Here is a 17,761-nt window from a genome sequence, read left to right on the forward strand (position 1 = left end):
GGAATAGCTTGCTTTTGGGCCCTTAATAGTGTCCCTTTGAAAAACTGCCAACTCTCCTCAGTTGTTTTTCCCCTCAGTCTTGATTCCCATGGGACCTTACCTATCAGCTCTCTGAGCTTACCAAAATCCGCCTTCCTGAAATCCATTGTCTCTATTTTGCTGATGGGTGCAGGAGGTGGGATAAAGGGGGGGAGGGATAGCTCAGTGGTTTGAGCATTGGCTTGCTAAACCCAGGGTTGTGAGTTCAATCCTTGAGGGGGCCACTTAGGGCTCTGGGGCAAAATCAGTACTTGGTCCTGCTAGTGAAGGCAGGGGGCTGGACTCGATGACCTTTCAAGGTCCCTTCCAGTTCTAGGAGATAGGATATCTCCATTAATTTATTTATTAATTTAGGTCTTGCCAAAGACACCCTGTCTGTCACAGTATAAAAAGGCAGGCAGGCCTCAGAGGGCTTAGCCATTCCATTTGGATACACACCCCAAAGCTTGGCTGCCAATACAAACTCTAGGGCCCTGGGGCATCCCCTCCAAGCTCCTGACCAGGACTTGAAGAAAGCTAGACAAGAAGCTACCTCCCGCCCAGAGAATCTTACACTGAGCCCCTTGCATACTGGGGCAGGGCTTTAGACTTTCCAGCCTTGTCTCGAAACACAAAGTTGCATGGCTTTAACTAACCCAGTGCAAAGCCCCTATGTGGATGCTCTTAAATTGCATTTAACTGGGTTTATTTTTGCTTAGCTGGCAGTGGTGAGTGGGCAGGAGCTGAGCCAGCATAACCAGTTCTAAACTGAGATCAGAGGCCAGGCCAGGATTGGCACCAATTTAGCTAAATAGGTTTTAAAACTGATTTCAGTGAAACCAGGGCTAGTTGGGGTGTGTGTGTGCGCAAACCCACCCAGCACTGACTGAGGCTATCCTTGCAGCGCAGACACTGAGGACTGTGCCTTTCTCTGCTGTCCCACGGCCTCACTTTAAGAAGCTCCCAGTAACCACAGAGGTAGCCTGAACTTTCAGAATTGGGACTTAACTTTAGGTTTGAAATGTTGGCTTTGACCCCTGTGTGCCTCAATTTCCCCCATCTGAAATATGGCGCTAATACTTCCCCACCTCCCTGGGGGTTGTGAGGATTAATTAGCTGATGTCTGTAAGTAACTTGAAGATGCCAAGTGTAATGATCTGAGCTTCATTAAAATGATTGATCATTTCCTTTGTGCTGCTGGTGTGCCTGGCACTTTGACATAAGAGAAGGCACCGTCTCTGTCACTGATTTGTACTGTGTGTCCTGGCCCCCTCTGCCTCGATGCCCGCTCCTAACTCATCCATATGCAACAGTTTGCGGATGCCAAGGAGCCGAGGCCTAATTGAATTGATCCTGCTGATGTATTTATATCAACAAATGGCTGCTACAAAACACAAAGTCAAACAGCGAGACCAGGCAGGCGGGAGTGTCCATGAACCTGGATTATCTGCTTCTTCCCCATGTGCTATGGTGGTGAGGGCTGTATAAGGAATTTCTAGTCTAGTCTAGTTTTCTCTGTTACCCTCCAGCGGGGTTGGAAAACATCTGGCAAAGGGAAATCACCACCATACAGATCTTTGTTCCCCTGCTAGTGGCTGGATGCATAGTGTTATCAGTGTCTGCTACTGCCGCCAAGTCACTGGGCCTGCACCTTTAGCTCTAGCAGTAGAGGCTCATACTTTCGATTGAGAGGTCCTAGGTTCAGTTCCCTCAGGTGACCCCCTCCAGAAGTGCCCTGTGCTGGGATTTGGACCTGTAACTCTCAGGACAAGATTCCCTAGCCAGGGAGAGTGTTTAAGCCAGGGGTGGGCAAACTTTTTGGCCTGAGGGCCACATCTGGGAATAGAAATTGTATGGCAGCCCATGAATGCTCACAAAATTGGGGTTGGGGTGTGGGAGGGGGTGAGGGCTGTGGTTGGGGGTGCGGGCTCTGGGGTGAGGCCAGAAATAAGGAGTTCAGGGTATGGGAGGGGGCTCTGGTCTGGGGAGTGGGGTGCAGGGGAGATGAGGGCTCTGGCTGGGGGTGCGGGCTCTGTGGTGGGGCTGGGGATCAGGGGTTTGGGGTGCAGGAGGGTGCTCTGGGCTAGGACCAAGGGGTTTGGAGGGCAGGAGGGGGATCAGGGCTGCGGCAGGGGCAGGCTGCAGCCAATGGGAGCTAAGGATCAAGTCCCCCCAAACAAAGGGGCGTCCCACCCAAACACTGATAGATTGCTGCGCAGATGCGAGCATGTCCAGGCAGAGGAACACCAGGGAGTTGGTAATGTTCCCCACTCCTCCAGCTCAGGGCACCCCAGCAGCCACCACCAAGCTGTTGTCTGATAAATGCCTACACCTTCCAATACCCTGCCATTTAGTTCACTTAGGAACATGGGCAGGTCTACCTAGTCCTGTTTGCTCTCTCCATCAGTGGCCAGCACAATGTGCTTCAGCAGAAGGTGTAAGAACCCAGTAGTAGCAGGTATGGGATAATCTGACCCCATATTAGATTTGACCCTGGTCTGTAATAGTCACAGATCAGCTTAAGCCCTGAAGCACCAGGTTTTATCTTTCTTCCACAATTGTTATAATTAGTTAGGATAACTTTGCATATTCTCACTGTCCATATACATGCCCAATCCCTTTTTGACTCGTGCTATAAATTCTTGGCCTTGACTGCTTCCAGTGGCAGGGAGTTCCACAGTCTGAATATGCATTGTGTGAAAATTGCTTGGTTTTGACCCCCACCCCCATCTCATTGTTTGTCCCCTTGTTCTTGTGTTAGGAAACAGAAAGAACAAACGCACCAAATCTCCCTTCTCTAGCCCAGTCACTATTACATAGACTCTGGTCCCCCTTATTCCTCTCCTGTCTAAAGGAAATGATTCCAGTCTTACAATCTCTTCTAAGATAAATACCCTGATCTGGGACCCCTTTAGGAGGAGGAATTTAATCAGTGCCCTGGTGTGAGCTGGTTGGGGTGGCTCCTTTCATTGCTGATTTAAAAGAAGGAAAGGTGATGTGAGGGGCAGCGCTGTCTAGTAGGTTGAGCACAGGGGGCTGGGTGGAGCTAGATGCCCAAAGCACCAGGGGTTCCATTCCTGGTTCTGTCAATGGCCTGCTGGGTGACCTTGGGCAAGTCACTTCATATCCTGTGCCTCAGTTTTCCCATCTGTAACACAGGGATAACACTTGCTGCCCTCACAGGGGAGGCCTGGCTTATGATTCCGCCAGGCTATGGAAATGGGGGATTAGGTTTGCAAAGCCAACCAGGGGCTTTAGAGACACAACCCCCATGACAAGGACTAGGAGCCGGTGGCTAGTCAGAAAGCTCGCCCGTAAAGCGCACAGGGCTGTGCGAGGTGGGGCAGCACTGGGGTAGACATGGAATTCGGCCATAAAGAAAGATCAGGGGACAGCAAAGGAAGGGCTCTAAGGTAGGTGATTTTTGGATCTGTGAAGCCACGTTCCTGCCTAGACGGGCTGGTTTGAAAGCTCTCTGCCCAGTGCAGGGCTCCAGAGAGGGGCACAGGTGGGGAAGGGAGGCTGTACTGAAAGGGGGGTAGAGCAGGGAATGTGAGGCATAGTTCATACCTGAAGGGAGAGGGTCAAGGCAGGGACTGCATGCAGGAGGGGTAGGGGGCATGGGACCAGGAAGTGAGGCTCTATTGCATATGGGAGGGCTTAGACAGGGCAGCTGGTATGGGACAGGAGGGGGCTCAGAGCAGAGTGTGGGGCCAAGAAGAACAGGGGGCTGAGGGAGGGGCTGGCTGGAAGGGCCCACTGCATGCAGGGGCATCCTGAGAGGTGCAGGGAGCTGCTCTGAAGCAATGGTTCAGTCTCACCTTGGCTGCTGCATTCAGCCTGGCCCCTCCACTCCAGAAGGATGAGCAGAGAAGACACTGCAGTGGAAATGTTCAGAGGTGTCCGGGATGGGGGTGGGCCGGGGTGGGGGTGGGGGGATATGTCTGAGGAGACCAGGCTGTTTAGGTGGGAAAGGCAGAGGGGGAGGAGACAGGACAGAGGGCCAGATAATGAGGGATGGCAGTGACATGGTTGGCTGAGAGCATCTGGCCCCTCCCCTCCCCTGGGGACAGTGAAAAGGAAATGTATGTGTTTCACAAAAATGTGACTGACCTGGGGCAGGATGAGAGACTGCCCCAGGGTTAGCCATTAATCTATGCAGAGACACTGTGAATGCTGTTAACACTGTTAACTCCTCCGAATTACAGTAGCAGCTAGAGACCTTAGCCATGATCCAGGCCCCATTGTGCTCAGCACTGTGCAGTTAGATCCATTCCTTGTCCTGGAGAAGTTACAGTCCAAATAGACAAGACAGGGAGCATTCCAAGGAGGCTAAGTGACTTATCCAAGGTCATGCAGGGGGTCAGTGGGAGAGATGAGATCTGGACTCAATTCTCCTGAGTCCCAGCTGGGAGCCTTAACTATGGGATTGTCCTTCCTTGCAGTCTAATTTTGAGACCATGCACCAAACTCTTCCTCATAGAAGCCCACTGGCTTCAGCAGGCTTCTAGCACAGAGGCATTTGACCCCCGTGGTTCAGCTGCTGTATTCCTGGGTTGTTGGGCTCCTGCTCCATTTAAAGAGGGAGATTGGGAGCGAAAGGAGCAGAGGTGGAGCGGGGAGAAAGAATCAAAGGCAGAGTGTGAGCTTAGGAGCGGCAAGGAGGAACAGGAGCAGCAGCCTGGATAGTATATATGGCTCCCACTCTAATGTAGAGTGCTGGCTCTCTTCAGAGTGAAACACAGGTTTCTACAAAACCAAATCACACTTGAACATGAACCCAGGTTAAGGTGACACAGAAAGACCCAGGCTTCCCAAGCACCAGGGAACCCCACCACTTTCTGCAAAGATCACGAACCCCTAAACTCCACATCTAGCATTCCCCATCTACTTCTGTGCAGAAGGTGAGGCCAGGCTGGGGGTGCAGCAAAGAATGCACATCAGCATAGCATAACGAAATGGGTTATGGGGGCTTCACATCAGGCGTTGAACAGCCCTGAAGACTTGACACCATACAGATGGAGCCATCAGCCGGTTGGACTGCATGGACCATTGGGCTGGTCCAGTACAGTGGAGAGATGGGACATTGCTCTAGAGGGTCCAAATGGTCTGTGCCAAGCAGTTCCTATGTTCCTCAAGTCCCATGATTCAGGGAGGGAATGGGCAAGTTGTACCATATCCACAAAAGAGCAGGGGGAGACTTTAGAAGGTCGAGGGGAGGATCCTATTCATGAGGGAAAAGAGAGAGAGGGCTTTGAAGTTCCTGGCACTCCAGCTCCTGACATGCCTATGGTGATCCAGCTGCTCAGGAATCCTCCAATGCCAAGCTTGCCAGCAGCCTGGCAGGGACAGAGCAGGGAACAAGCTTCATTGGTGTCACCTGCCCCATTGCTTCCCTGAGTGAAATCAAACAGCCCAGAGGAACCTTGCTATCGGTTGGGATGTTTTCTCCTTTAGGGTCTGCCTATGCCGCATGTGCATGCATCCCCGAGTTAGCTTGCTAAAAATAACAGGGTAGCCATGGTGTGGCAGGCGGTGGCATGGGTGAGGTGCCCAAGGATGTACCTAGGGTTGCAGGCGGGATTGTACTGGGCAGCTAGGCTGTGCTGCTGCCTGTGCTATTCTGGCTACACTGCTGGTTTTTAGTGAGCTAGCTGGGATGTGCCAGCCCATGCTGCAGTGTGGCCATTCTCAATGCAGGTTGCAGACCTGGCCAGCGCACGGCAATTTGTTCTGTGCCAACGTTTGTGGTTTTGAGATGTGCCTGTTCCACATGGGAATGAAACTAAAACCTGCCCAATGTTTTCGCGAAGCGGGTTTGTGTTGAAACGTCTCTTCTGCGCTTGAAAAGCACTGGCTGTCCATTCTGCCTGCTCTCTTCCTCTCTCTGAACAGAGGTGAGCAGAGCATCTCTGGGCCACAGAGAGCTTCCTATCCAAATCCACCTTGAGACCAGGATGTCTGGGGAACGCTGTGGCCATATGTCCATGAAAAGAATGTTCTGACCAGCCCTAGGATTTAGCACCGGGGAGGGTGCCTGGGGGAAAGGGGGGGCTCTCCAGCCACAGGACAGAGACAATAGCAGGGCCAGCTTCTCTGCACCCAACCTCACCCCTGTGCCTCAAGCCTACCCTGCCCACTTCTGGGGTACCTCAGTCTCTGTGATCCTATCGGTCCTTGGCCCCTCTGCTCAATCTGTCTGCAAGGAGCTGGGGACGTTTCTGCCTGGTGCACACCTGTTCCCCAGGCATTACACTGAGATCCCCCAACTCATTGCACATAAGACATCCAAAGGGGATGTTTCAATATCAGCTGTGTGGGCATAGCAGGGTTTACAGGGGCAGAAGCACCACTTGCTGCCAGGCATTTCTGGGCAGGTTGGGTTCAAGCAGCAGGGTGGTTTGCATGCAAACTAGCCCTTGGCAGAGGTGGTGAAGGAGGTGCCAGCTGGGGGTGTGTGAGTAGGAATGGGATGGAGAAAGCTTTATAGGGCCCCTATGCTCGGTGCTTGCTCCCTCCTGTGTCTGCTTTGGAAATCGGAAGAAGAGAATCCCTGTTGGAATCAACAGTGGGAGAGCGACGGGGAAAACAGCCACTGTGACCCAGCTGTTCTCGTGACAGGAAAGCAAGAGTCGCTCACGTTGTATCCTGACACGTTGTTGCTTTCCTATCACAGTCATGTTCCATTGTGATGGGAAAGCAAGAGTTGCTCACGTTACATTGTGCTAGGACAGCCCCAGGCGGTCCTGTCATATTATTGTGACCTAGTTAAAGAAAAGCAAAAACCACTCTCATCATATCCTGACAGAATAGAAGAGCAGGAGCTGTTCATGTCACACGATAGAAAAGTAAGTCACTCAGCTTATGTTGTGATTATAACAACAGCTTGTCAGTGTACTAGTGTGACAAAATGTTACACAAACGCAGCTCACTGTACTTGTGCTCTTATAGAAAAGCAACACATAAGCAACAGTTACTCATGTCTTACTTTATATCACAATGTTTCTATCAGAATATCGGGGGAGCCGTGTTCGTCTGTATCCACAAAAACAACAAGGAGTCCGGTGGCACATTAAAGGCTAACAGATTTATTTGGGCATAAGCTTTCTTCACCTGAAGAAGTGGGTTTTTTACCCACGAAAGCTTATGCCCAAATAAATCTGTTATTCTTTAAGGTGCCACCGGACTCCTTGCTGTTATTGTGATATAAAAGCAAGAGTTGCTCCAATCATACTGTGAGAAAGCAACAGCCATTTATAATTATTATACTGTGATACTGTTCTACAAAAACAAGCCACGTGGGTCAGAGGCAGGAGCGCCGCCAGCTTTTCTGCCGCCCTAGGCAGCGGAAGGTCCCACCGCCGAAATACCACCGTGGTCGCTGCCCCCCAAATTGTAGTGCCCTAGGCGACTGCCTAGGTCACCTAATGGGTTGCGACAGCCCTGGTCAGAGGGGGATAGAAAGGTAAAAGTTGCTTATGACACAGTGGGATTTAAAAAAAAAAAAAAAAGCAAGACGCACCCATGTCATAAGATTGTGACACAATGTACTAAGACAGCACCAGTCACCCCTGCTTTACAATTGTGATATACTGTGCTAGGCCTGCAACAATGGCTAATGACCTATGAGCGTGACCCACACCACGCTGGAGCAATGACAATTGCCCAGGCCCTGTGCGTGTGACCCATGTGGTGCTGCAACCACAATGATCGCCTGTGCCCTGTGAGTGTGACCCATGCCGCGCTGCAACCACAATGATTGCTCGTGCCCTGTGAGTGTGATCCATGCCGTACTAGGACAGTGAGGATCGGCCGTGCCTTGTGAGTGTGACCCATGCTGTGCTGGGACATAGGGTGACCAGACAGCAAATGTGAAAAATCAGGACAGGGGGTGTGGAGTAATAGAAGCCTATATAAGAAAAAGACCCCAAAATCGGGACTGTCCCTATAAAATCGGGACATCTAGTCACCCTACTGGAACAGCAACAATTGCCCAGGCCCTGTGAGTGTGACCCACTGCCATTGTAGCAGTGGATCAATCGCTTGTTGCAGGCGGCGCCCCACACCGAGTGCCAGGCTCCCCCGTCCCTCCCGGTTTGCGCCTCCTGCCTTGACACCGCTTGCCCCGCGCGCCGCACTGGCCGGCAGCCGGGCGCATGGGGAGCGTGGCGGGGCTGCTTGGCTGGCGTGAGCCCGCACGGATCGCCCGGGGCCGACACGAGCGGAATGCCAATGGCGGTGGCTGGCAGCCGGCGCCCGGGGTTGCAGGGCTCCCCTGCCCGCCGCGTGCCGCGGCTCGTCCCGCTTCCGCACTGGCACTGGGTCAGCGGCTCCCGGCCTCTCCGGGCCGGCGCAGCGCGCCCAGCAGGGAGGAGGCTGGGGGGGAGGATCAAGTTGGAACCGCAGAGCAGCCCTGGGGCGGGGGGTGATTCCCCGGGCCCTGAGCAGTCCCCCCCTCGCCCATGATGGGAGGTCCCCTCTGCTCTAGCGCTTGGCCCCCGCCCGTTGCTCCCCTTTCCTCCGCACCGGGGCTGCCCCCCCCCTCCAGCCCTCTGGCGCTGGGGCGCTAATTCCTGGCACACTTGTCTGCCCCCCTGCTCCTCCTCCGCCGCGGGCACGTCCCTCCCTCCCCCGCCTGCTGGGCAGCTCGCTTGGCTCGCCCCACGGCCCATGCACGCCGGCCCCGAGTGGGACCCCCCCAGCAGCCCTCAATGCCCCGGAGCCCCGGCCGCGCTCCGCAGGGCTGGCTCTGACGATCGCAGCGGACACGTCCCGGCCCCCGCCACTGACCGCTGCCAAACTCCGGCCGCGACTCGCTCCCAGGAAACAGGTGCTCCCCTCCCCCACCCTGTGCGGCTGCGGGGCGAAGTAACCCCGCAAAGGGAGGGAGCCCCGAGCTGCAGCCCCCGCAGCCCCTCTGCAGATCGCCGTACCGGGCCCCCCGCCGCCCCGCCGCCCCGCGGTCACTCACCCTCCAGCTCGTCCTCGGGGATCTCGACGGGGTGCTGCTCCGCGAGGATGTTGGGGACGGTGTAGATGCCCCGGTACATGAGCGCCGCGGTCACTGGGTGGAACGGCATGGTGGGAGCGGCCCGGATCCCCCGCTGGACCCCCCGCTCTCATCCGAGGCGCCCTGGCGGGGCCGGAGCGTGGGACCGGAGAGAGGGCTCCCCCCGCACTCGCCGGCCCGCGAGTCCTCCTGCCCCTCTCCGGCAAAGGCTGTGGCGGGCGAGCGGCTCCGGGCTGGCGGCGGGGGAGATGACAGCCTCGCTGACCGCCCTGCGCCCCTCCGCACACACGGCTCGGGTCCCCCCGCCAAACCACGGGGCAAAATGGTCCCGCTGGCGGCTCGTTCCAGTCAAACCCAGCTCCCCATCCCGGCAGCCCCGGCCTCCGCTGCTCCCCGCGGCTCTCAGGCAGGCAGCAGGACACAGCTGGGCATCCTCCCTAGTGTTTCACCCTGGGAGTCTCAGAAGCAAGGATCCCACCTAGCCCCTGCCCAGAGGCCTCTGGGGGGCTGGCATAGCTTCGGGCCAGGTGCCGCAGGGGGGGCAGCATGGGCTGCCCCCACCCCTCCGTGCGCTAAGTTTCCCCAGCAGGAGTTCAGCCCTAGACTTGCTCTGGCAACCTCTCTCTCCAGTCTGTGCGGTGCCTGCCTCTGGCTGGCTCACGGCGCGCACATGCTCCCCCCACCGCCAAGCAAGTGAACATCTGAGCGGCCACCGCGAAAGGAAGCACCGAAACCACCTGCAGGAAGCGGGAGAAAGGCCAGGGTGCACTGGCCTCTCATACCAGACTTAGGCTGACCCCCACCCCTGGAGAGGTCACTAGCTAGTGCTCCCTGGCCTTGGCTTCCTAGACTCTGTTCAGCGCAGTTCCCACAAGGTCTAGGTGCCCTCTTGCCCTGGGTCGGACCAGGCTGCCTGAGTCTGTCTTTAAACCTGGCTCCCTTTGCACGTCTCTGCAGCTGGAGCGGACAGGGGGTTTCTTGTGCCATGCGGCATCGCGCCAGACGGCCTCTAGAGCCTGCCGTTGGTTGCCCGGAGCCAGGGAGTCTTTTTGTGGCAGCAAAGGAGGCTCAGAGCTCGGCCCTGGGCATTACTGTAGCGTGCCTGTTAGCACCTGGGAGAGGCCTGTGTGTAGGGAGTCACCTTGTGCAGGGCTGTGCGGGGAACACAAATACATTCCAGCAGGTGCTTCTGTGCCAAGCAGGGCCAAGTGCCCATCTCTCAGTCTCATCCTGCTGTCAATGTTTCCCCTATGTTCTCCCCAGCCAAATAGGTCACACATATCTCAAGTGTGCAGGACATGTGTGCTAGGACCTCCATCACACTGTGAATGTGGACAAGCTGTGCAGTGAGGAAGGCTAAGAACCTAGGACGGGATCAGAGGGTCCTGTGGCACCTTTAAGACTAACAGAAGTATTGGAGCATAAGCTTTCGTGGGTGAATGCCCACTTCATCAGACTAGGACGGGATCAGACCATCTAGCCCGGTCTCCTGTCTCCAACAGAGGTCTGTCCCAGATGCTTCAGAGGAAGTGGTGAGAAATGGGGCATTGTGGAATGTGCATGAAGATCTTTCAGTCAGATCAGTCTCATGGGCTTGCCAGGGACTGGCTGGCTCCAGGGGCCCAGCAATGGGAGGCCGAGCCTGCGCAGTTCTGTTCTGTTCTAATAGGAGCTTATGCTGTGCTCATCACTGTAGTATCAGAGCATCTCCCAGTCGGGCGTTAAGCAATGTGACTAACACCTGTCACAAGTTGGTTCTCTCCTCCTTGCGCCAGGGGGACAAGCATGTGCAGGATGACATGGTCAATGAAACGCGTCCTGCCCCTGACGTGGAAGGTGGTGAAGTTTGGGGTGGCTCTTAGTTCCTTGGGGAGTTCATTCTACAGTCCCCATCTTGGAGCTTTAGGGCTTTTAGGTGCCCTGTTCCCAGGCTATGGAGCACCTTGAAGATCAGGACTGAGACCTTGAACTCAGTTCAATATTCGATGGGAAGCCGGTGTAGGGAGCAGAGGACAGGTGATGTTGCAGAGGAGATGCACTGCAGCAGTAACTGCACGTCGTTACCACCTGATAGCACCTGGGTGGCTGGTGTGAAACGAGTTTGCTGGGTCTCAGTCCAGCCCCTTGTGGGTCCGTATTGTAATAGCTACCACCACAAATGGCCCCCTCCCTTGTGGCAGTCCTGACAGAGAGACCAGGGATTGAATAATTTCCCCTTTCTCTGCATCATGGGGCATGGGTCACTTGCAGGTTTCAACTAGTAAGGGGTGATTCTCTGTAACATGGAGTCTTTAAATCAGGATTTGAGGACTTCAGTAACTCAGCCAAAGGTTATGGTCTGTTACAGGAGTGGGTGGGTGGGGTTCAGTGGCCTGCAGTGCACAGGAGGTCAGACCAGATGGTCATGATGGCCCTTCTGGCCTGAAAGTCTGTGAGTCTAAGTCATGGAGACTGTGTTCCCATCTCATCCAAGCAGTGAGAAGAGCAGCACATGGGCGGGGCACTATATGTGGGAGCGGGGAATTGAGTTTGGCTTGTTCAGATTGTGGGCTGCTCCAGGCAGAGACTCCAACCCCATATCTGTCTGTGAAGTGCCATGGCACACTCCTAACCAATCCCTGGCTCATTGCCACTGTTTGTGCAGAGCCACAGAGGAATTTAAACTGGCTGCCACCTTTCCCCGGCACAATGGCTGTTAAATGGTTTCTCACTGGGGATGTGTTGGTCTGGGTCCCCAGGCCAGTGGCATTTCCTGCCATGGGCCTTACGTTCTGTATTTATGGGCACGGCTTTCACCATAGAATCATAGAATCATAGAATATCAGGGTTGGAAGGGACCTCAGGAGGTATCTAGTCCAACCCCCTGCTCAAAGCAGGACCAATCCCCAACTAAATCATCCCAGCCAGGGCTTTGTCAAGCCGGGCCTTAAAAACCTCTAAGGAAGGAGATTCCACCACCTCCCTAGGTAACCCATTCCAGTGCTTCACCACCCTCCTAGTGAAAAAGTGTTTCCTAATATCCAACCTAAACCTCCCCCCCTGCAACTTGAGACCATTGCTCCTTGTTCTGTCATCTGGTACCACTGAGAACAGTCTAGATCCATCCTCTTTGGAACCCCCTTTCAGGTAGTTGAAAGCAGCTATCAAATCTCCCCTCATTCTTCTCTTCTGCAGACTAAACAATCCCAGTTCCCTCAGCCTCTCCTCATAAGTCTTGTGTTCCAGCCCCCTAATCATTTTTGTTGCTCTCCGCTGGACTCCTTCCAATTTTTCCACATCCTTCTTGTAGTGTGGGGCCCAAAACTGGACACACTACTCCAGATGTGGCCTCACCAATGTCGAATAAAGGGGAACGATCACATCCCTCGATCTGCTGGCAATGCCTCTACTTATACAGCCCAAAATGCCGTTAGCCTTCTTGGCAACAAGGACACACTGTTGACTCATATCCAGCTTCTCGTCTACTGTGACCCCTAGGTCCTTTTCTGCAGAACTGCTGCCTAGCCACTCAGTCCCTAGTCTGTAGCAGTGCATGGGATTCTTCTGTCCTAAGTGCAGGACTCTGCATTTGTCCTTGCTGAACCTCATCAGGTTTCTTTTGGCCCAATCCTCTAATTTGTGTAGGTCCTTCTGTATCCTATCCCTACCCTCCAGTGTATCTACCACTGCTCCCAGTTTAGTGTCATCGGCAAACTTGCTGAGAGTGCAGTCCACGCCATCCTCCAGATCATTAATGAAGATATTGAACAAAACCGGCCCCAGGACCGACCCTTGGGGCACTCCGCTCGAAACCGGCTGCCAACTAGACATGGAGCCATTGATCACTACCCGTTGAGCCTGACGATCTAGCCAGCTTTCTATCCATCTTACAGTCCATTCTTCCAGCCCATACTTCTTGAACTTGCTGGCAAGAATACTGTGGGAGACCGTATCAAAAGCTTTGCTAAAGTCAAGGAATAACACATCCACTGCTTTCCCCTCATCCACAGAGCCAGTTATCTCATCATAGAAGGCAATTAGGTTAGTCAGGCATGACTTGCCCTTGGTGAATCCATGCTGACTGTTCCTGATCACTTTCCTCTCCTCTAAGTGTTTCATAATTGATTCCTTGAGGACCTGCTCCATGATTTTTCCAGGGACTGAGGTGAGGCTGACTGGCCTGTAGTTCCCCGGATCCTCCTTCTTCCCTTTTTTAAAGATGGGCACTACATTAGCCTTTTTCCAGTCATCCGGGACCTCCCCTGATCGCCATGAGTTTTCAAAGATAATGGCCAATGGCTCTGCAATCACATCCGCCAACTCCTTTAGGACCCTCAGATGCAGCACATCCGGCCCCATGGATTTGTGCTCATCCGGCTTTTCTAAATAGTCCTGAACCACTTCTTTCTCCACAGAGGGCTGGTCACCTCCTCCTCATGCTGTGCTGCCCAGTGCAGCAGTCTGGGAGCTGACCTTGTTTGTGAAGACAGAGGCAAAAAAAGCATTGAGTACATTAGCTTTTTCCACATCCTCAGTCACTAGGTTGCCTCCCTCATTCAGTAAGGGTCCCACACTTTCCTTGACTTTCTTCTTGTTGCTAACATACCTGAAGAAACCCTTCTTGTTACTCTTAACATCTCTTGCTAGCTGCAACTCCAAGTGTGATTTGGCCTTCCTGATTTCACTCCTGCATGCCTGAGCAATATTTTTATACTCCTCCGTGGTCATTTGTCCAAGCTTCCACTTCTTGTAACCTTCTTTTTTGCATTTAAGATCAGCAAGGATTTCACTGTTAAGCCAAGCTGGTCGCCTGCCATATTTACTATTCTTTCTCCACATCGGGATGGTTTGTTCCTGCAACCTTAATAAGGATTCTTTAAAATACAGCCAGCTCTCCTGGACTCCTTTCCCCTTCATGTTATTCTCCCAGGGGATCCTGCCCATCAGTTCCCTGAGGGAGTTAAAGTCTGCTTTTCTGAAGTCCAAAGTCCGTATTCTGCTGCTCTCCTTTCTTCCTTGTGTCAGGATCCTGAACTCGACCATCTCATGGTCACTGCCTCTCAGATTCCCATCCACTTTTGCTTCCCCTACTAATTCTTCCCGGTTTGTGAGCAGCAGGTCAAGAAGAGCTCTGCCCCTAGTTGGTTCCTCCAGCACTTGCACCAGGAAATTGTCCCCTATACTTTCTGGATTGTCTGTGCACCGCTGTATTGCTCTCCCAGCAGATATCAGGGTGATTAAAGTCTCCCATGAGAACCAGGGCCTGCGATCTAGCAACTTCTGTTAGTTGCTGGAAGAAAGCCTCGTCCACCTCATCCCCGTGGTCTGGTGGTCTATAGCAGACTCCCACCACAACATCACCCTTGTTGCTCACACTTCTAAACTTAATCTAGAGACTCTCAGGTTTTTCTGCAGTTTCATACCGGAGCTCTGAGCAGTCATACTCCTCTCTTACATACAATGCAACTCCTCCACCTTTTCTGCCCTGCCTGTCCTTCCTGAACAGTTTATATCCATCCATGACAGTACTGCAGTCATGTGAGTTATCCCACCAAGTCTCTGTTATTCCAATCATGTCATAGTTTCTTGACTGTGCCAGGACTTCCAGTTCTCCCTGTTTGTTTCCCAGGCTTCTTTCATTTGTGTATAGGCACTTAAGATAACTCGCCGATCGTCCAGTTTTCTCAGTATGAGACAGGAGTCCTCCCCTCTCGCGCTCTCCTGCTCGTGCTTCCTCCTGGTATCCCATTTCCCCACTTACCTCAGGGCTTTGGTCTCCTTCCCCTGGTGAACCTAGTTTAAAGCCCTCCTCACTAGGTTAGCCAGCCTGCTTGCAAAGATGTTCTTCCCTCTCTTTGTTAGGTGGAGCCCGTCTCTGCCTAGCACTCTTCCTTCTTGGAATACCATCCCATAGTCGAAGAATCCAAAGCCTTCTCTCCGATACCACCTGCATAGCCATTCGTTGACTTCCATGATTCGATGGTCTCTACCCAGGCCTTTTCCCTGCATAGGGTGGATGGACAAGAACACCACTTGCACCTCAAACTCCTTTATCCTTCTTCCCAGAGCCACATAATCTGCAGTGATCCACTCAAGGTAATTCTTGGCAGTATCATTGGTGCCCACGTGGAGAAGCAGGAAGGGGTAGCCATCTGAGGGCTCAATGAGTCTCGGCAGTCTCTCCGTCACATCGGGAATCCTAGCTCCTGGCAAGCAGCAGACCTCTCGGTTTTCTTGGTCGAGGCGGCAGATAGATGACTCAGTCCCCCTGAGGAGGGAGTCCCCGACCACCACCACCCGCTTCCTTCTCTTAGGAGCGGTGGTTGTGGAACCCCCATCCCTAGGACAGTGCATCTCATGCCTTCCAATCGGTGGAGTCTCCTTCTGCTCCCTTCCCTCAGATGTATCATCTAGTCCACTCTCCGCATTAGTACCTGTGGAGAGAACATGAAAACGGTTGCTCACCTGTATCTCCATTGCTGGTACATGGACGCTCCTCTTTCTTTTTCTGGAGGTCACATGCTGCCAAATTTCTTCACCATCCCTCTGTCCCCGCTATGCAGCCTGCTCTGATTCTTCAGAACGTTGTGCCCGTAGAAGCATATCCTGACATCTGTCCAGGAAATCTTCATTTTCTCGTATGCAACGCAGGGTCGATACTTGTTTCTCCAGACCTCGAACCTTCTCTTCCAATATGGAGACCAGCTTGCACTTTGTACAGACAAAGTCGCTTCTGTCCTGTGGAAGAAAGACAAACATGGCACAACCTGTGCAAGTTACAACAGCTGAACACTCACCTTCCATATTACCTTCCTTCTAAGAGCTTCCTCAGCTGTTGCAGTAACTACTCAGAGAAGCCCGCAAGATGAAAGCCTCAGTGCGCTCTCCCCAGGCAAACTCCCTCTGTTAGCCTCGGCTGTTCCCTGCTCAGCTGGTTCGCTGCTGACTGCCTTTTTATAACAGTCAGGCCCACTCAAGGCCCACCTGGAACAAAGCACTTCCAATTCACACTTTTCAAACAAACAATCAAGCACATGGTCAAACTGACAAACTGTCCCCGCAACATTCAGATCCTGTTGTCCTTCTCTAACCTCTTTCTGGCTGAGGAGCTCAAAGCACTTTACAAACATTCCCCAAACCTCTCACAGCCCCTCCCTGACTGCATGGTTGGATCAGTCCCAGTGTCCCCACTGTATGTAAGAGGAAACCGAGGCAGAGGGAGCAGACACAGCTTGCCCAAGGTCACGGGGTCGAGCCTAAGCCTCCTGACTCCCACATCTCAGCTTTAGCCACAAGCTCCTCCTTTGTTTCTCGCAGCTGCTATGGCTTTAGTAGCCAGGTACTGTGATACAGCGTGACTATAATGAGTCAAGGACACCAGTGGCCACGGATCACCCATCAAACTGTCAATGGGGCAGAACTTATCCAAGGGAATTGGCCTTACCCCCAGCAGTGGGTAGGGGGATGCATTCTCAGGCTCTGGGCAGTAGAACTGAACGATCCACAGCAGCCTCCCAGGCCTTCTTAATGGGGAATATTTGCCAGCAAGCCATCCTGTGCCAATAGTCACTGACAAGAGGGTGCAGCTTCGGCAGGCCGTGAGTAAAAACGTAGCCGGATGTATGGGGTTAATGCAGCAAACAGGCCCCCCCCGGCTCCTCTCCCAGGCAGTGTGAGGGGTGCAGGACGCATGCAGAATCACCTACTAGTTCCACTGGAGCTTTCCCTAGTGCAGCACGGTTTGGGTTCATCCATAGCTCTGCGACAGAAGGTGTAAGGTGATGAGTCACTCCTGTGCTAGGCTTCAGCCAATCCACAAGCCAGGAACTGGTCATGTGACTCCCAGACCAGGTATATAAGCCTCACAGGTGGCCTAGCCACTCAGTCTGTCACTCCAGGGTTTGGAGCTCACTCCGGCCTGACGGTGGCAACAGACTCCCCAAGACTCAGCCTGCTCCAGCCTCATTCCAAGCCTGCCCTGGGCTCCTGGCTGCCTCTGACCAACAGGCATTACTGCTCCAGCTCTGATCGCTAGGCATGACCATCACCCTCACAGTTTCTGACAGAAGGGTTTGTACTCTGAATTTGCAACACCAGATCAAGCCACTGGTCTGCTCAGTCCTTCTGGTCGCTCCCCTCCTGCTGAAATGAATCTGATCAGTGGTGATTTGCCTTCCTTTCATGCTGGGTCAGCCCACTCCTCCATTCAACAGGGTATCCCAGCTCCAGCTGTACTGGATCAGACCATCCAGCCATCTCACCTGCTAACCTCACCTTCAGCTCTACTAGGCAAGACCATAAGTCCAGCTATGTCCATTGTCCTGGTTCTGGCAATGGTCCATCTTGGACAAACAAGTTCCCGTTGCGCCTTCCATTTCTGGTCAGGGGGTTTAATAACCCTTGGCTGCACAGGGCGGGGGGGGGGCAGTGGGATTTTCTAGTCCTTTGTAGATCCAGCTGTGGTATCTAGCCCTCCTGCAGCAGAGAGTTCTGCAGGTCAATTGTACCCCATGTGAAGGAGACTCTCTTTGTATTGGTTTAAGTGTCCTGCCCTTTGATTTCATTGAGTGACCCCCCTCCCCCCATCTTGTATCACAGCACAGGGCACAAAAGGAAGAGGGCAGGTCTGTTTAAACTGTGCCCTTCACACGGCCTGACCCTGTCCAGCTGCACTCAATGGCTGTTTTGCCATTGACTTCAGTGACAATCCCTTAGTCAGGGTCTTAGTCTGGGATAATTTAATCAAGTCCCCTG

General features: G+C 53.4%; 1 protein-coding gene across 1 annotated transcript in view; it reads right to left on the reverse strand.

Annotated features, from left to right (window-relative positions):
- The window catches only part of CABP7 (calcium binding protein 7), a 79,517-nt gene extending 70,419 nt beyond the window's left edge, over nucleotides 1-9,098 (reverse strand). Inside the window, exon 1 of the mRNA XM_024208313.2 lies at nucleotides 8,990-9,098. Coding sequence (XP_024064081.1) covers nucleotides 8,990-9,098 — 109 coding nt within the window. The remainder of the gene's footprint in view (nucleotides 1-8,989) is intronic.
- Nucleotides 9,099-17,761: the final 8,663 nt, after the last annotated feature.

The sequence above is a fragment of the Terrapene carolina genome, unplaced genomic scaffold (genome assembly GCF_002925995.2).
Source record: "Terrapene carolina triunguis isolate 2854851 unplaced genomic scaffold, T_m_triunguis-2.0 Scaffold782, whole genome shotgun sequence".
Classification (NCBI taxonomy): domain Eukaryota; kingdom Metazoa; phylum Chordata; order Testudines; family Emydidae; genus Terrapene; species Terrapene triunguis.